The sequence below is a fragment of the Anguilla anguilla genome, chromosome 4 (assembly GCF_013347855.1).
Source record: "Anguilla anguilla isolate fAngAng1 chromosome 4, fAngAng1.pri, whole genome shotgun sequence".
Taxonomy (NCBI): domain Eukaryota; kingdom Metazoa; phylum Chordata; class Actinopteri; order Anguilliformes; family Anguillidae; genus Anguilla; species Anguilla anguilla.
The window spans coordinates 50,684,091-50,704,145 of NC_049204.1; the positions used below are offsets into that span (position 1 = coordinate 50,684,091).

A 20,055-nucleotide genomic window follows, 5' to 3' on the forward strand; every position below is an offset into this window, starting at 1 on the left:
ACTTAAACTTTCAGTAGTTCAAGAATTCCTGTGCTCAGAGTGGAGATGTTACAGCATATATTTTACTACAGTATATACGCCAGTTCTATTGAATATTAAATATTATCCATTAATACATATGGACAGATTACTGCAGCAGATGAGGCACTGTAGCAATACAATACCGAGGATGTACTGTTATTTAAGTATAGCCACATAGCTCTTAAAAAAGAAAAATATCACAATAGCCTAGACCAGAAGCATTTTGATCCCCAAAGCAAACTTGAGCGTGAATTTAAAGTACTGTGGATGCCTTATTGTTTCAGGTTTTTTTTTTTACCGACATGACAAATATGCATACTGTACACTGACATGCCAAAAGTATATCAGTGCATATGGAAAAAAGACAACAAAATACAAATGTGTGTGTGTGTGTATGTGTGTGTGATGGATGTATTAAGGCTGTGCTTAATCAAGCATGTTTCTTTGTTACAGTAAGTCAGTTTTTAAAACACCTGGTGCTGATTGACACCTTCAGAAGCTGTTTCCCTCCAGTCAGCAGCTCTAATTAAACGAATAATTCCAGAATCCACCGGATCTCTGAATGGAATACAACAGTGACAGAGAAACCATTCGAAAATAATTTTCCCAAGAACCAGAAAGTGAATGACTTCAACTGGGCAAGTTTTAGGTGTCAAATTAAATTAAGGTTTCTGCTGTATTTGATTTCCTTGGAATATCAAGTGTCTTCAAAAGGAAAATAAGCATGGAAATTCTCTTGAACAGGAGTGCCCAAACCCTAACTCCTTTCACAAGGAACCTGGCTGTCTCAATGACATCTCCCCCTAATTTGCCTTCTCCGGGCCTGAGAAGAACCTGCTCTGGGTGTGTGAAGAAGTCTTCCACCCTGTTGGAGACGGTGGCGGTGTTTCTGGCAGTGTTGCTTATTGGAAACGGCATCACTTGACATCATCAGCGCTCCATACCTCCAGCGACAGCACCGGGCCACAGCTCTCGAACCTCATTGGTCATCGGAGACCCTGAAACAAAGCATTTGGCATTTGACAGCGGCAGTTATAAATGACTCATGTTTTATTGTGCTTGAACCTCAAAGGGCCACACCAGCGATTATGGTAACGATGATCCCTGGGGAGTCGAGCCTTGCATTGTTGCTCTGGAACGGTTCGCGCTGGTCGTCGCTCGCTTTGGCGAACGGGAAACGGGAGCGTGCGGCCGAGCGCACCTTCATCCCCCTTTCTCTCGTGCCGCGAATGATTGATGGGGGCCGGGGCTCTGACATCATCCAGCCCTCTGTAATTTAAACACGGCGCTCTGATGCTAGATTAAGGGTGTTCCTAATGGCAGGATTACACGCCGCTGGGATTTTTTATTATCTTTTTTTCCTACGTCGTGAAATTGAAACAAAATGTGTAATTTGGGGGAGGAACACTTCAGAGGAGACACCATGGAGACGGCGGTGTAGTTTTGGTCTGGCACCGTTGCCCTTCTGCCAAGCAGCGACTTGGGGTCAGAAGAGTGCGACTGTTAATTAATGACTCGCTGCTCTGAAATTAAAGAAGCTGAGTGCAGAGCTGTGGCATCTAGTCATCGGGACGCTGGCTTTCCAGTTGTGGGTCCACGGGCTCGGTTGCGCGGCCTTCTTATTCCATTGATTTGGGGCCTCTAGCAAATGAGAAATCTGGTCAGAATGCGCAGGCTTAAAGATCGGTTTAACTCTTTGTTCCCCCCTCCCTGTGGGGACTACCAGGGCTGGCAGACGTTACGCTGCGCACTTCCTGACGCCAGTTCATTCGCTCCAGCAAGCAAAGACACAACAGTTGCCATAGCAACTCTGGAAACAAACAGCAGCACTGTACAGTATCATTGGGGTGAACATGAGGTGCATTATTCCCCTTTTAGAGGAGGAGGAGGATGATGATGATGATAACACACACAGATGGGGTAAATTACCCTGATACTACTAAATCTATCTAATATAGCTGGATTGGAAGCACAGTAGCACATGCACTCATATACTGTTTATATATAAATATACTGTATATTGACAGATGCTTTTATCCAAAGTGATGTACTGTATATTAGTGCATATGTTTTTCAGTATATGCGTCTGGGTACAGTAAGTTGTTATCCTGATGGTATGAAAAATGGCCTATATAATTGTGCCATTTATATGTCCAGTGAAATCAAAGATATATAAATTGGTAATTTAATTGTGAGGCATATTACAGTGATTTAACACACTGCACCCAATGCTTGTCTCCTTTTATTTAATAATGATGTATGATCTAATACATTATATTAGATATCGTAACAGTACAGGGTGTTGAATGATATTTGGCATTCAGACAATACTGAGCAAGACTGAGGTTAAGATGGAACCCTTTTCTGTACACGTTATATAAACTCTATATAGACCATGGTTTTAATGGCTCAAGTGTGAACTGGCTCCTTAACTATTTCCTCCCCTGCATGCTGTAGTTCTTATTTTGTAAGTATGGAATCTAATTCTGACAGTGATCTGAAGATCCATTTCCATTGGCGGCATCTTGGTTACTCATTTCTTATGTGTGAATGGAGATGTTGACAAATAGCTGAAATAGCAAATGAGTTATTGACGTTATGGAATAATTACTTTGAAAACTATTTCCTTTGCTACTTTCTAATTAGTGTCCATGCTTGCAGTGGTAAACCATGTCAACCTTTTTTGCTGTGCATTCTATGGGAATTCTGTCCATGTGCATAGCAGGGGACCAGACCATTACTCAATCGCCCCATCCCGAGACTCAGTGGCTCTTCACAATTATACCACAGCTGTCAAATTTTCACATCAAAATGGGTGCGAAATGTCTGTGCCTTTTTATATTTCCACCCCACCCCTAAACTGTTTTCATAAGCAGCAGATGGCAGTATTTAACCTGAGGGAGTGTTGTATTTTTATGTAGTTCTCAATATGTTAAAATGGGCATTCTTTTAAAATCCAGAACTTTTCTTCAGCAATGTAGCAGAGTGTATAAATGAGGACATGCCATGCTTTATTTTAAAATTAAACAACTTAAAATTGCCCTATATTTCATGTGAAGTTTTGTCAAAATCAACACAGTTTCAAACGAATCAAACTGATTAGTTAATTCCGTTGCTTTGGCTTTAGCATGATGAACTCATTTGGTCTCCTTCTACACAGTGCAGTGACTCCAGCCTTTCCTCTCCATGGTTAACTGAACACAGTATGTCCTGTAGAAGGCAGAAATGGCATTGCATGAACTGAACGTTTTTTTGAAAGAATCTCATTTGCATGCGATTCAGACATAATTTAAACCATGAATAAATATGAATTTCTGATATGAATTTTCAACGAGCATCATTTTGGATTTCCCCTCTGTTTATGTGCAATTCTACATCTGATATTGATCATATTTTTTGAGAGTTGGTTTGAATTCTGACATTCTTTTTTTTGGGGGGTGGGGGTGGGGGGGTGCTGGAAAGGGAGGGGAGTAAAGCAATATAATTGAAGTTGGAGAAGTAATTAGAAAATTAAATCTGGAATATTACTTTTATTACTAAGCCAAACAAATGCATTTTTCCCCCACCTCACATCAAAGTTTCCCTGTTCAGACCAAACCACCAAGTTGGAGCAGCGCGTTCGGCTCTTAATGAAACGCAAATGCAGAGCCGTGTGCGGCTGGCGAGACTGTGGGGTCTCCCGGTCTGCGGGCCTCGTTCACAAAGGAAGGTGGAATCTGTCAGTCGCTCAGGGTAATTACAGCACTCCACTCTCTGGGGCACACATTAAGGGACCGGCCAGAGACGTCAGCCCATGTTTTTCCAACGATGATTTTCCCACTTTCATTTGAAGATTTGATTAACTGGCCACCGGAGAAATCACCAAAGTTGCGATTGTAATTATTTAGCTATTGTAGAGCTGTGGCGGGCTGCCATTGGTGGCCCAAGGCTCGGCTTAGTAATCATTATATGGGGAATTAAGCGACATAAATCCCTGGCTGTGGGGTCATGGGCTACCTTTTCTGAATGATGCCAATGGTTACTGTACATTTCTGGTTTTTATATTTTTGTAATAGCACATTATGACTTAATTTCGGGATATACAGAGTTCGTATATATAGAGTAATCTTCGTATATAGAGTAATGCAATTTCAAGAACAGTTATTTTGTACAGAAGGGAGGGAAGGCCACTGCTTCCTCAAAACGGACCCTTTTGAAAGTGTGGAGTGTTTCCTCGTCCATTAAGTGATTAAAAGATGGGATTTGTCACGCCCAGGGCTTTTGTTAAGGATAAAATCTTTCAAATTCTTTCCATCTTGCTCTTAGCAGGCGTAGACCCATTTCATTTTCAAGCGAGACTTATCGAATGACAGTGGAGTCTTGCATGGCTGCCTCATAGTGGTTGAATGAAGGGCATGCGTGGGGGCAGGGACGTGGAGGTGGGGGCTGTGGGGGCTCTTGTTTTGTCTAGACGTGAGCCGCCAAGGGTGACGTTTTTCTGCTGTTTACAAATCCATGTCGTAATTGCAATATGTAACGCACACTTATCTCCGGTAAGATCGAGGGATACTCGAGCGCGTTCTCGACATCCTTACGGACCCTTACCAAGCAGAATGTAGACACAGTTATGTGAAACTAAACAAATAAAGGTTCTCTCAATGGCCCGTGCTGAGAAGCAGCTGCAGTTAAGGGCTGGGGTGAGAGGAGCGCACTTTAACAAAGGCCATCACTTCTACGTTTTCAGGGCCTGGACGTGTTACACTGTTAAATTTAGCATCAGCGCTACATCCCGCTCATTTCAACCAAGTTTCCTTTTTATGAATCAGGTTAGAGGTTGACTTAATTTTGAATCTGTTAAAAAGCTCAATCACCGCCGATCCAAATGCAGGTTATTTGATAGTGCGTGCTGGAAAAGGACATGATCGAACAGGCTCTCTTTTTACGCAAGCGGCCAATGTTTCGCAGCCTTTCCCAGAAATGAGCAGCGTTTTCTACAAATCATCCAAAGGAATGGAACAGGGCCAGGTTTGGCAGTGCAGGCGCAGCAGCTGATACGATGGTTCCGTTGGACGGGATCTGCGTGATGCATTCGCCGGCTACAGAAAGCTCCGCCCTCTGGTCGGGCCACAAACCCCTTTTGCAGAGAATCAGCGCGATCACCACTCTTTCCGGCGCGTTCGCTTTGAGACTGTAGTGCTTCGGTCCGTCAATCTGCTCATGTTCTATTCTGAAACACGGAGCGCTGCAAACTTCTTTTAGTGTCACGTAACAACAGAGTCTTTCGATGACAGTTTAGTTACCCCAGTAGCTGAGGCTCAGAGACGAGTGGGAAAACAGTGTTTTAGACCTTTAGCATTACCGTGGCAAGAGCTCAGCTCCCACGTCACGCAGATCAAGGGGGCTTGGGCCTAAAGATCTTTATAGATCTTTTTTTTTTTTTTTCTCATTGGTGAAACAAACAGATTTAAGCCCAGATTAAAGGCAAATCTCTGTGGGAAATCACACACAGAAAAAGCCACCCAATGTAAGTCACATTAAGTAGGATGAGTTTATGGGTCCCAATGCAAGTCACATTAAGTAGGATGAGTTTATGGGTTCACTGAGCGTCTCCTCTTGCTCTGGCAGACAGAGATTAGGAGCCTAATACAGATAAGATCAGCCAGCAGTTCCAGTTAAAAGCAAGGCAGTGTAACCTATTGATGGTGTTTCAATGGTGGAAGGACTGGCTGTAACAGACCACAGCATCAGGCTTTATTACCGTGGCATCTAGTGTCTGAAAAAGTAAATTTAAGCAGGATGACGTGCTGCTAATGCTATTTTATTGTTAACCCTTTGCCTCATGAAAGGTATATAAGCATGTTACAGCTAAAGGCAGATGGCTGAATATTTTCAGGAGGTATGCTCTAAAAACTAGAAGTAGAAAATGTAAAAAAAAAAACCTCCAATTTATCTTTTGTGAGAGGTCACAAAGGTACCTTGGGGTACCCCTGAACTGTACATTAAATCTGTCGTCCCCGTCGACTGCCAAATGACCCCACCGGGAACCCGACACGCCGATGCGCGGCCGTCCCCCGCAGACCCAGACGATTCGGGGGAGGCGCAGGTCTGTACTTTCCCATGAACAGCCAGCGCCCGCGCCGGCCTCTGGCGCTCGCACGGTACGCTTGGATCCCACCGGCCATGATGAATGAGACACTTAATATCACAACACTTAATGGCGTTTCACGACCAAGGCCGTCTCCGCACGCAGGGCCAAATCACTGCAGCGCGCTAGAGCTCCCGGCAGGAGCCAATCAGGGGCCTGAGCTCTGGGGGCAAGTCGCTGTCTTCCGTCTGGCACGCACATCCATTTCAAACAATAATGCATTGTGGGGTTTTTGCGCTGTGACATATAACATTGTCTTTTAATCTAATGTTTATTCCCTCTCCTTGTGCCCTGTATTGTATTTTTGTAATCTTGTGTTCATTGTCCTGTTTGTTTTTACAAACTAATTTCTCCTTTTCGGGGATAAATAAACTGCTCCTTTATCTGTCATCTATCTCTTTATATGAAGATCCCCAGCTCAAGCTCTTGCAACAGGCTATGCTAAGTGCAGCTCATGTGATTTATTTAATGCGGAGGCCCGTCAGCTCAGCCGGTTCAGCCGGCGCAGCTGAATGAGTTGAGGGATTGAGACGGACGTGACAGGTCAGAAAGCAGCGTATTCCAGCGCTGACTGACGGGGAGAATTTCTCCGTGTGTGAAAATCTCTCCGCTAAGCCGGGCGCTTAGTCACGCTTCCTCCTCTTTCAGAGCGATCTTCTTCTCCCCACGAGTCAGCGCCGTAACGCGATATCGGGCGAGGAAAAGTAACAAAGAGGGTTTCGTGTAGCACGGCCTTCGGATGGCAACAGGTGCGCAAGAGTCCGTCTGAGAATGTGAGGTGTGGTGGAATCTCCAATCCAGCGCCGCACACTTTAATTTCCTCCTCCTGCGTGTGATTTTCTTCACACTTCCATCCGCTATACTTCCACTGAAAAAAACTAAAAAAACTAAAATTTATTGAAACATTACACATTTTGACTGATTGATAAACATATGTCTTGAGAAGGATTTTGTTTGTAGGCCACTTGCGTAGATTATAAATACTGTCATGGCAGATGTATTCATGTTTAACAGGAAGCTGTGAAGAGGCTCATTGTGTGTGATACTTTTGCACAAGCCCTGCATTAACTTTTAAAAGTGAAATATATCACACGGCCAAATTTATATCCGTGCCAACAATGGCATACTTAGCTGTGTGTTGACAAGTAGATTTTTTTGTGTTTTGTAAATGGAAGTCGTGTTTGCAGGAGGATAAATCGGTCTTGTGAAGAGAGAGGGTTTTTCCATTTTCAGCTCTGTGGCTCAATGGCATCTACCACAGAGCTCACCTCAAGGTAATTACTGTGCGCTTTGGCTGTTAAAGAGGATTACCTGCTGTATGTCAAAAATGTGGGATTCTTCAAGTCTTTCCCTATGGTCTCTTATTGATGAAATTTAACCAGTTCACCAGGCACTGAATACAAGCCAGAGAAGGCCAAATTGTGTGCTCACAAACACTTTTATGAATTACTTTGAGCATTTTTATTGTTTAAAAAAAAATAATAACACCAACCACTCTTACACAGTAAATTTATTTGTTTGACTTTTGGTATAATCTAGTCCAAAAAAGTAAATTGAGCCAGACAAAAGCATTACATATGCAGAGCCCCTTAGCGTTCCCTCTGAGAGAGCAGCTGTAGTGTATGGACAGAAGAGCAGAGAGCTGCCGTCTCTGATCCCTGTGCAGCTCAGCGCTGGGACGGCTGCCAAAGCGTAACGTGCCTCCTGCACCTGTTAGTAGTGAAGCGCGGGCATGGCGCGCGAGAGCGTAGCATGCGGATGTCTTCAGATTGTCACGCGATGCAGACGGGGATGGCGCGGAGCGGATCCTGTCTGTGGGCAGGAGGAGGGGCCCGCTCGCCCGCGGTTCCGCTTCGGCTAGCGCCGTCAGCCAATCAGCCGGGCTCCCGGCGCTGACGGACATCGCCGTGTCTCCTCATTTATGTGCGTTACAGTATTAGCATCTGCGCGGGGACGGGGACGGCCCGCATCCCGGGCTGGCTTTCCCACGTCCCCGCCCCCCTGGTGCGCTAAGTACCGCGTCGGCCTCGCGGCGCGTTTGAGGGGGGTCGCCCCGCCCCTTTCAGCAGCGAGGCGCCCGCGATTGATCGACGTCTCTCTCTGACCCCCTTGTCTCGCAGAAGATCTGGACGACCTGCGGATGGAGGGCGTCACCAGCCTGGCGCCGTCCGGCAGCAAGTTCAGCCAGGGGCGCAGCGCGTACTGTCCCGAGCCCCAGGCCAAGGTCACCCTCAACATCTGCTCAAGGTGTGCAAGGTAAACATTTACTTTCTGTCTCCTCCGCCCGTTCCTGCCTCCGGCCGGGCCAGCTCCTCCTGTGTCCAATCCAGCCTTCCTGTGACTCAGGCCTGCCAAGGTTTACGCGCAAGCTCTCCAAATACCACCCTTTTATTACTCAGCAGCCAGACCGTTCCTAAACACATCCAGTGCGCAAGTGAGCTATCGCGTTTCATGTCCAATGAAATTTCACGGCCGGCGTGAGACGCGGCGGATAACGTCGCATAAAACGAAGTATAAAAATGTTTACGATTGCAGGCGGAGGTCACGGGGAACCGCGGCTTCCTCTCCTCGCTCCCGTCTGCGGGATACGCACATTTCCCCGATAAAAAAATATCTTAAGTGCATTCCAAAATTGCTTGTTTTTTCTGAGATGGACGAGCGCTGATATCGCCCGCGTTATCGGAGTTTGTTTCGTGTGGCGTTTCCTGTTCGGCCGCGCGCGGCCTGGACCTGTGCAGAGATCTTTGTGCGCTTGGCGCGATAGGACTCACGCACTGCTGAAACGCGATGCCGGCATCCGATAGACACCGTCCCTGAGGTCAAACGGCAGGCACGCTCCTGCCAGCCCTCTCTACGGTTGCTGGGTCCAAGCTTTTTTGTTTTTCTTTCTTGCTGCTTATCTCTCCTTCAGAGAGCGTGCAAGCTTTTACCTTCAAGCTGGCGGGACGCTGAATGCAATCGGTGTTGTCGCGAGAATGTTTATCTCCAAAAAGTTTAGGTGTTTTAGTTCGGTGGTTTATGTGGCTTATCGCGAGCTTCTGAAAAATGGTGATTTAGCTTCTGTTAGCTGAGGCAGGGATTGGTGCCCTGAGTGGAATGTACTGTACGTTACTCAGGCCTACTTTCCCTGTCTTGGTTTAATTCCAAATTTCCTTGTTGCAATGAAGTGCTCTTAAAAATCTTTGAAATATATTATTATGAAATTGCATGCAATACATGTGCAAATATAAAAAATTATGTCTGCTTATTAATATTTTCATAAAAATACTGTGGTCTTAAATCTGTTTATAATGACATGTTTTTGTGTGCCTGTCTTATGTATTTCTTCACTTTATTCAGACGGGGGAAAGCAGAGAGGGTCACACACAGAGATGAGATCACAGTACAAACCAAATGCTGTGGTCCAGAATCAAGCCCCTGGCCACACAAGGATTTTATATAGGGTGTTACCATCATTATACATTCAGAAATGTCTGCACATTTACAATATATTGCAGTTTATGCAATTTCCATAAAGGAAATCAGCCCAATTTTATCAGCTAATAGCTCCTTGCCCCCAATTTCACCTGAGGTAAATCATCAAAATGGCTGCCTTGCATGTACATCGCTGCTCAAAAGCAAGTCACAAATTTTCCTTTTCTTGTTACAAAAGTCAGATAGTGCTGTAATTAACACTACACATATGTCAGAAATGGACATTTAAATATGTAAAATGAGATAAGGAATGATAAATGAATACCAGTGATGTCGAAGGCAGTTTATTTTTACATTGCCTCTTTCTAAATGAAAGAATAGACCCACAGAAATAGTACAAGTTGTGGACAAAAAGTCCTTACTTTATAGTGTTAAGGGAGAGCCTCCCAGAGTCTCTATGGTATTAGAAACATAGGTGCATACTAAAGACTCCAGGTTGAGCAGGTGATAGTGCAGACGAATGTCAGCCAGAGCAGTTGAAAAGGAGGAAAACAAAGGCTTCATAGTGTGCGCTTTAGGGGGAGGGCTGAGCTGGACTCACAGACTGCCGTGCGCGATGCTGCTCATTTTCAGAGCTCCAGTTTCTCTGGAGGTCCGTGCATGTGGCCTGGGAGGCGCGGCCGCTCCACGCCTGAGCTCTGTGTGGTTTTTAAAACGTGCGTCCCTTGTGGAGCTCGGTGCGAGGGCTTAGGCCACCGCAGGAATACGGCCAGCCCGTTCGGCCAGACTGCGGGCGCGCGGCGGTCAGAGCAGCATTCCTGGCGTTCCCGTCCACTCGGGCAAACGCCGGCGGATTCCTCCGTCTGCTGCGGGTGGAAAGTGCGTCGTGCCTTGCGCTGAGCGTTCACCCCTCATCACCTGGGCGGGGAGGGCGGGGCTCGCGCTTCACCGGTGACAGACACTCACACGAAAGAGGGCCTGCATTTCAGGCCTGAAAGGCCTTTGAGCCTCCGCTTGCTGTCGAAGGGCCTCTCCGGCTGGGCTGGCTGTAAACGTGTGGTTTCCTCAGCCCACAGCTCCCCGCCCCCCCCTCCCCTTTTCACCATGCGACCGTGAGAGAAGGCAACCGCAGCAGTATCTCATAATAACGGGGGGAAACTCAGTTTAGTTCAGACTGGCCAATCCAACAGCACGATAGATGCAAGTGTTTGATGTTTCACTTATTTTGACACTGTTTTGCAAAACGAAAGTTTGTTCTAGAACAGCAGTAACCAACCCTGTTCCTGGAGATCTACCATCCTGTAGGTTTTCACTCTAACCCTAAAAAAATCACACCTCATTCAACAGCTAGACATCTTCGTTGAGCTGCTAATTAGTAGAATCAGGTGTACCAAATTAGGGTTAGAGTGAAAACCTACAGGATCATAGATATCCAGGAACAGGGTTGCGTACCACTGGTCTAGAACAAGAGTGGTCTGTAGGGATTATGGTATCGCATCACACCAGGCCCACCGTGGTGACGAAACGTGTCCCGGTTCCAGGTTTGGGTTTCCTTGCGGAGTTACACGTGCCGTCCGTCGGCTCGGTGTGTGGTTACTAACCGGCTCCAGCAGACAGGAAGTAGCGTGTTTCCTTCCTTTCGTACGCTCTCACCTCTTTCGAGTGTGAAGCGGAGCGCCTCTTCTCCGCGGCGGCGTGCTTCTCTGCGGACCGCCGCTGCGGTCGGCCCCGCCGTCGCGCGCTCCTTATAGACTCCGGCTGATCCCTTTGGCAGGAGCGTCGCCGCGACCGCAACCCCCTGCTTTAAACGGACCCCAGACACGGTCCCCGCTCCTGCGATGCCCCGGAGGCCGGCGGTACCAATCTAAGGTCTTCGGGGAGCCGGCTCCGTTGTTTTAATTATTTTTCCTGTATGGGATTTTATGGAGTAGTGCTCAGGGCTCCAGCAGACGGCAGGCTGCTTATTCAAACCAGGCACGGTCTGGGGTTTTTTTTCACGCAGCACACATTGAAGGCATTCGGAGAACACGCTCGGTTTTACTGTTGTCACTGAGGTACAAAAGCAAAGGGAGAAAAACGCCTCAGAAGCTGCCCCATTGCTCTTTTACTTCACTGGTTCTGGCTTTGAATAAACCGGGAGAAATAATCTGATATTCTTCAGCATTATTTTCAATCATGACAGCAGTAATTTATTTTCCATCATCTGAAGGACTAAATGGCTGAGATTAACAGCTCAGGCTCATTCACTGCGTTAAAGAGCATAATGGCTAACTTGAGAAAAGTCAAGGTGCACACAGATGGAAACTGTGAAAGTCATGACAGTCTGGAAAAAATGAAAGTCTGAAAAATGAATAGTATGCTGAAATTCAGACTATTAATATAAGTATTAGTATAAAATGTCCTGTGTTACACCATCAGTTCCCTGGATTGTCATATTGAAGTCAATGAACTCATACACGCTGGGTGGTAACCACATTTATGAATAAGTATGGCTATTTTAGGCCCTTGAAGTAGTCCTGTTTTATGGTGAATTAGAATTTCCATATATGAGAGGACACTAGTTATTGCACATGTATAAGAGTTCATTGCCAGCAGTCTCCATATCACCCCCACACTTCCGTTGGCAAGCTCTCATTTCAAAAACAACAGATATCAAGAGCAGTTAGCATTATGGGGGTTTAGGAACTGATGTTGATAATGAACAATCTGCGATTTTCAGATACACGTCCTGCACTTTCCCCCATGTTTCCGCCTCCGCATACCAAGATAGCTATTCCCAAGTGATGGAGATAAGACGAATGGACTTGTTCATCTTGGCCTCATCGCCTTTTCTGAATGGAGCCGCAATGTCTCCGCACATTCAGTCAGGCAGAATGCATGGAGCGTTTTGAGTCAGATCAGATATCATTTTATGACGTACAGTCCAACTCCATTGTCTTCACTCCAGTACATTCACCTTTTTGTGAATGCACTGTACAGTCAGCCAACACTCGGGGTCATTGAGTTTAGCTGCATCTTATAATTGAGTTTTCGTTAATGTCGTAGTAATGCCCAGACAAGTCTGTTGCGTATGTGTGGCCTTGACCACAGTCAGTGGAGAAAGTATTGTTTCATTGTACGTATGTCATTTCACTGTGCGGTAACTGTCATAATGATGAATCCATGTGCCGTTGGGAGACTGAAATTCATTAAAATGTCCAACATTAGATACGCTGTTGCTGTGGGAAACATCCTACACATGACCAGTGCTCTATTTCCTCTGTTGTTCAGGCTTCAAGGAGACACTCTCACAGACAGCAGAGATGAAGAAGTTCCATGTGCTCAAATTCCCGAGCAGGCGGTGCCTGAAATTTCCTGTAAGTATGGCTGTGTCATCGGTGACCACACAAGTTGTGTAACACGGCAGTTGCGTGTAGGCTGGAAGTCATATTTTTTTCAACATCCTCACATTTCTTTTTGGAACAATATTTTTTATGTCCAAGGTTCTTTCAGATGAAGTCCTTGCCGCACACAAGACCACATGAGAATAGGATACCGTGCGTGCGCTGCAACGCTGAACGAGAAGCGTATACACCGCACAGCTTATTCCATAATAGTATAAATCACAGCACATCTCAAAACTGAATCGTATTGCACATGTTCGTTTGGGTTCCCCTGTGATTTACGAATGGAAAGACGGTTTTAAGCGTAGCTGCCGCGTAACCTAATCCTGCAGGTGTAATACTGTGTTTGGGTCAGACAGTGATGTAAGTGTGTGTGTGAACAGCGGTTTGTGGATGTCTGCTGTCTGGAGCAGGTCCATTGCCCGGGGTCGAGGCCGTGATGGAAGACGAGGAATTTGAGAGCGCTTCTCAGGTGACGGGGCCCGTAAGTGATACTCGATTACTGCACAAAAGCCGATCGCGTTACCTGATTAATTAAAGCTCCACAATGTGTTTTTCTCCTTTCATCCTCATTGTGAGAGTGTCAGAGAAAACCACTGCGATCATCCTCGCAACAGGAACGATCCAAATATGAGAACATATTGGCATAACAGCATTTTACTGATTATCAGACATGCCGTAGCAGATAATGATTAGTAATACTGTAAACAGAACATAACCACTTAACAGTAATTTTTTGTTATTATGGATCAGTCAAATATTACATTACGGAGGGAAACTAAGATTGCATGCCAAGCAGGACTAAAGTGCCAGTCCTTTAAAATAAAGACTTTATAAAGTAACAGTTTTGCTTTTATAAAGCATTCTAACTTTGAACATGTGTAAAAGGTTTATATAAGCCAGGAAACTTGATGTGTATTAAAAATATATGATATGAATTAATTTTGATGCACTGTTTGAAACGATTCCAACACAGTGCTGGTCTTTTAAAAACCATACTACAGAAAAAAGTTTTAACCGACCACTAAGTGTGTGTGGGCCAGATGGAAAATGGCTGACAGTGTGTTCATGCGGCTTCTCTGCATGAAATTGCCATGCTCATGGCCATACCAATATGTGCAGTTTCCCCTTTCCGTGATACTTCAGAATGACCAATGTTATTCTGCTTTGTGGGATTGTATGCCATACCTGACATCCTCTATGGATTCTGCTTCAAATACATTCAAAGGTTTTCCTTGGCTTTTGGTCTGCAGATTTTTTGTAGACTTTCTTCCACCTCCATCAAAAAAAAAACTGTCAATAGCATAAGCGGTGTCAGACAATTTAAAATGTACCCTAATGTAGACCATATGTATATATATATATATAACTGCCAATTTCCCAGATCACCTTCTGTAGCAGTTCAGAATTGAGCGTGGTTGTTTTCAGTGTAAAATCTTACATTTGGGACACTATTGGAAAGGCAGATATATCTCATTTCTGATGGTCCGTTAGTTTAACTAGTCCTCTGGGGTTTTCTTCCTTCAGCTCTCAACTTTGGAAAACAAAACATTTTGCTTTTATGAGTACATTTTCAGTCCAAAAATAGTTCAGAGGTCATACCTACCAGTTATGTGTTGGTTTACTATATGTGCTTATGCCTATCTCTGAGTGTGAAATGTATTTATTAAGTTTACATATTAAACAATGATTGCCAATGGTAATCATACATGACAATGTAATTATACTGCTTTAGGTAAATTGAGTCTGTTAGCTCATCTTGGTACATCTATTTGCGTTTATTGGTAAATAATGATCAAAAGAGTTTCATGATATACAGGTGTTTGGGACATGCTAATTGCTTTATTTAAAATCCATGAAAAAACCCTAGTTTAAAACTGTAAATGGTTGTCATTAGTTAAACACCCTCATTTGTACCAAGTACTTTAGGTGCTAATTGCCCCATAAAGTCTGCAGATATATTCTTTAAAAGCGACTTCTGGGGTGATTTCAGGAAGATTTCCATTGAATTACCCTATTAGTTTCAAATGATACCTCCTCAATTAAACACGTTGAGCCTTTGCCAAGGCACTCTGAATCAGAAGACTATTGTTTTAGGGTTAAACATTGTATAATTGCCATGACGCAATTCTGTATGTCTGTTAAACAGCATTGTTGATTTGATATTTCTAAAGGTGAGAATAATCTTTCTGGGATAAATTATGTCACAGTCAGTTGCTATTGGGAATGCAGGGGTAGACTTTATATTGCAGGGGCTACTTTCTCATCTGAAGCGTTACTCTCTTTATCTCCCATGGGAATGTAGTCCAGTAAAGAAATCATTTGACGTAAAATGAAATGAGTGTCTACTATGCAGGTGGGCCTTTCCATTCAGTTCCCATGTCACTCATTTAAGCTGTACTGTAATTGACTTAGTACTGTAAGTTTTTCATAAGGAAGTTTCACCAGCCATCTTGTGTAACATGGTGGTACTATATTAACCCATCTATCCAGTAGCTAATGATGAGTTACTTCATTTCTAACTGTCATACCCTTACTGTAATTGCTATGCCTTTCCATTTTTGTTAAATTGAACAGCATTCTATAGAGCCTATGCAAAGCTATTACAGGTCGCTTTTCTGCATTCCAAAATGAAAAAAACTAGATTTTTTAGCAGAAAGCTCTTCTGTTTGGCCTTTGCCATAACCTTCTCCAAGCTGGGGTGCTGTGTGGAAACGTTCAAGTAAAGAAGTGATGCCCTACAAAGACAAGCACACATTTAAAAAACAAAGCAATTGCATAGGTCTCGATTATTTTTTTGCGAAGGTCGATGAAATCGTTTTCATCAGCTGCCACAGTTCCTCTGGTGGTTTTGACATTTCTTAGTAAAACACAAACCGGTTGAGAGCTCATAACTGCATTGTCAGGAACTAATCCCACTGGGTGAACCAAAGGTTACTCAGGACATGAACAATGTTGGGGTAATAACTTTGAAACCATAATTGCCATGCAAATTAAATGAGTATCTGCCAACTTGAATTTTGTATTTTTTGGGCGACAACCCTTGCAGTGTTTTATCTGGGGAAAGAGGCAGTTTTGGGGAGCCTGGCCCAAACAATAGCCTTATATGCTTTTCTTTTCCGTCAAGTCTTTTCAGTATTACCAGAGACATAACATATTAGTGGTTTCCTCTAATGTGGCTTAATTCCTTCATGCTTAATTGGTTGCCTTATTGCAAAAGGCAAAAAATAAAAAATAAAATAAATAAAGAATAAATAAATACAGGTCTATCACACATTATATGCTACCTCCTTTCTCATGTTGCCACTCTGTTTCTGGCAATCACTATTTCTTAACCAGCTGTTCTATAATGTAGAACAGAACCACAGCTGTCCTTTTTGCCATCATCACAGTTGTTGTCCTTGTTCTGATTTATCTTAATGCACAGTGCATCACCATTTTCCATCTACAAAACAACCCAAATTGAAATTGCATGATTCTGCCACCACATTTAATAAGACTGTTTTCTGTGAAACAGTAACCAAGCCAATGGCCATTTTCTAAACAAGGCCCTAGTAATTACATTTTTAAGGTCTTGGAAACCCAGGGAATCTCTTGTTTTTTAGTTAGACAAAGGAAAATTGCTTGCCTTAATAAATCTGAGCCGTTACAGAACAAACTGTACTTTTGTGGTTAATCTGGTGTCTCTAAATAGATGCAATAATGCAAGTGAGTTTGTTTCACTGTGTGCATATGCGTGCATGTGTGTTTGTGTGTGTGTGTGTGTGTGTGTGTTCATGCGTTTGCATGCACGTATGCTTGTGTGTGTGTGCACGTGTGCTTGTGTGTATGTGTGTGCGTGCGTGCGTGCTTGTGTATGTGTACGTGTGTGTGTGTATGCGTGTGCGTGCATGTGTGTGCGTATGTGCGTGTGTGTGTATAGTGCCAATGCAGCTTTATTTGATGAATATGTGTAAGGAGCGTTTTTTGGTTTTTTGCATGGAGCAGAGGAACTCAGCTGCCCCATTATACTGGATATCACCATGGAAGTGAAGTAAGGACAGTGACTGATGGCCAGATTGCACAGGGAGCCTCTTCCCTGCATGCATTTATATTTAATGCATTTAGCAGGCACTGTTATGCAGAGAGACCTACACAATTTACATAGCTGTGTCTCTAAAAATATGCATTTATGCAATGAAAGTGCTTGACCTCAGAATTAAACCAGCAATCTGTGGTTTGCAAGCCCTTGTCCCTGACCATCACACTACATTGCCAACCTGTGCTGGGTACAGATATGTTAAACACATGCATTGCTGCACACATAAAAGATGCTGCTAGTTTTGCATTTCCTTATACAAGGCATACACTCTGAAACAAGCTGTTTAAAAAAGGCTTTAAAAAATCTAAAAGTATGCAGAAATAAGGCAAAAAGGAAATTAAACAGATGTAAGCAAAATATGGCAGCATTTCACATGATAGTACAATAAGCCAGCTTGTTCTGAGCAAGACGTTGAAAACTCAGACATGCAACAACAAAAATTGCATGGCCTGAGCTCCCACCCACCCTATAACCCCCCCCGCCCCCCCTCCCCCTCTTATTGTCCTCCATCTCATATCCAGAAAACAAAGCGAGCGTCCTTTAAAACGGTTTGATAGCCTGCCTTGTGGGATTGTGGTAATGTGGTCAGTGGCGTTTTCTTTCTTGTAGAGGGCTGGACTGGCCTCTCTCTAGGAGAGCTCTATTTGTACATATCAGTCTAATGGTATGTTATCAGCCAATAAAGGCTTGCTGGGCGCAGATGCTGCTCGATTGGCATGGAGTCTCTCCACCGGGTCACCCTCAGTTACCACCGGTGATTAGTCTGGGGTTGCTGTTGTCTTTCCAAGCCCTTCACCCCTTGTCCATAGCTCCATCACTGCCCTCCAAGACTATGGGAAGCAGAAGAATGCGTGCTCATGTCCTTGACATTAACGTTGTGCGTGTGCCTGGTCTTCATCTGCCTTAAGCTCCTGCTGAAAGCACACACAGTCTGGTGAGTCTGAACTGCAGTACTGGGCTGCTCTGGTGTTCAGGCTGCTCCCCTCTGCCTGTGAGTTCTGTCTGGAGGAGTCTGGGCTGGATCAGCGTTCGTGCCGGAGGGACGGGTCACTCAGTGCTTCACCGCTAGCTTTCTTTTTCCTCCTCTTCTCCTCAAACTTCCTCCCGGGCCTGTGATCTGGTGAATGCGAGGGGGCCTCTTCTTTATAAGTTAGGGTCTTGACTCAGCTCTGTACTCTGGGTCATCACGGTGGATTCACCGTAGAACCGTATGTTGATGAGTTTGCACTGAGCCTTCAGAAAAGAAGGAAATCACCATAACTGTTTGCACATTTGCAAATGAAGTCCTAAACAAAAGCTAAAAAACGTATGTTCTTTTTGTAAGTTATGTTACACAATGAATATTAGGTCGACCAAGAAATTCCAAAAGCATACCATAACTCAATATTCTTCTGTATATTTCAAGTATTATTGTTATGTGTTTGAGGTAATTTTATGTTCAAACCATCCTCATTTTCACTAAAATCAATATGCATATTGCATGGGGAGTATGGATAGTTCTGCCAAAATTGTTTATTGAAATTGTTTTTAATTGCATCCTTTCTATCTTCACATAGTTAACTTCACATTTTTGGCTATATTTTCTGTATTTTTTGGCAGTTTACTAATAATAGTGGTTACGTTTAATTACTGTTGGTAAGCTCTTATTTTTGGTTTCAAAGCTGGATGTCGGTTACAAAGTCTGAATCTTGTTTACATGCCATTAAGCTTCAGTCATATCTTTGAATCAAATCAAATTTCTGACGGCGTTGCACTGTCGTTGTTGACAGGCTTCAGCCTGTGGACATTCTGATAATTAGCATCAGGCTGTCACAAATTCATGAGTATAGCCGTTTGGTATCTTTCTTGCTTTTGGTGAAAGGATCTCTCTAAAGACATAGTTTTCCAGAGGAAGCATGGTGAACTCCATGAGATACCCCTACCATGCGATATTACAAAATTGGTAGCTTTGAACATGTCAGGTCAACCTTTTTGTTTATGTGAGCAAGCTTAATGTCCCTTGTCGTGGAAGGTTTTGTTGAAATTTTAAGCTCCATATAACCCACCTCCCCTTGAGACCATCTCAAACTGACTTGGTGTGTTTTGCTTTTAATGGAAAGGTCCTTCAGAGACCTGTGATTCAGGTTATCCCAGTTTGCTCTGTACTCTGAGAATACTCTGCATGATTGAACCACTGTAGGTCAGTGCCAGCTTGTAGCCTGCCTACTGTTTCTCTCTTTATTTTCATAGAACATTGATCTCTTGTAGCTTAAGCCTGATTTGTGACTTGCATGACCGTTGGTTTATACAGTTGGCCTCATTTTACATGCTGACTTAATGTTTCATTTTCTAAATTCAGTTGTGATGAGATAGCGACCACACTTGGACTCTCTGTAATGGGATTAAACTGCCCTCATCTTCATAGGCAGTTTGCTTGTGCCATTGATCCAGATCAGTGAGGTCTCCAGTCACATTTTGGGAATGTCCCTGTAAGGAAGATGCATTTCCAGCATCATACTCCCTATACTTTTCCTTCTGAGTACCTGTTCTTTCCTTTAATCTGTCTGTTAGTCTATCCCATGTACTGTACTTTAAACAAAAGCTACAGCACCATGGCTTCATAATATACATGTACATGAGTTGTACTTTCTCTTCAGTGCCTCCTTGTCTAGACTCTAATAGAAATGGCTGTGCCAGTGATTGATTCTACTGCACTCTTATATCAATCTCAATATCCTTGCTCTCATATCGGTTGCCGCTGCCTACAATACCAGTTACAAATGCACAACACGAGATGAGTTCAGCAACAGTGTGGTTTATTGAGGTGAGGGAAATTAGTGAAATCACACATCAAATTCAAATTGTGATAACAGACAACTAAGGAACATGCTTCTTGTTACCCCTGCAAAGAAACATACTGTATTTATACATAGATTACACATTTGACTAAAATACTGTTTGCTTGTTACTACCAATTTTAAATGCTTGTTTCTTTTGCATTAGACACATACTGAAGTTCTTTAAGAAGGTTGCTCTTCTTAGCCTTGTCATTT

The 20,055-nt window shown here is 43.8% G+C and overlaps 1 protein-coding gene across 8 annotated transcripts in view; it reads left to right on the forward strand.

Moving 5' to 3' along the window:
• The window catches only part of c4h8orf34 (chromosome 4 C8orf34 homolog), an 83,683-nt gene that overhangs the window by 51,557 nt on the left and 12,071 nt on the right, over positions 1 to 20,055 (forward strand). For 6 of the 8 annotated variants that reach the window (XM_035413901.1, XM_035413904.1, XM_035413900.1 and 3 more), the window contains exons 8-10: positions 8,266 to 8,401; positions 12,830 to 12,915; positions 13,356 to 13,426. In XM_035413901.1, the coding sequence (XP_035269792.1) occupies positions 8,266 to 8,401; positions 12,830 to 12,915; positions 13,356 to 13,426 (293 nt within the window). The remainder of the gene's footprint in view (positions 1 to 8,265; positions 8,402 to 12,829; positions 12,916 to 13,355; positions 13,427 to 20,055) is intronic. The other 2 variants (XM_035413899.1, XM_035413898.1) reach the window with 2 other exon arrangements.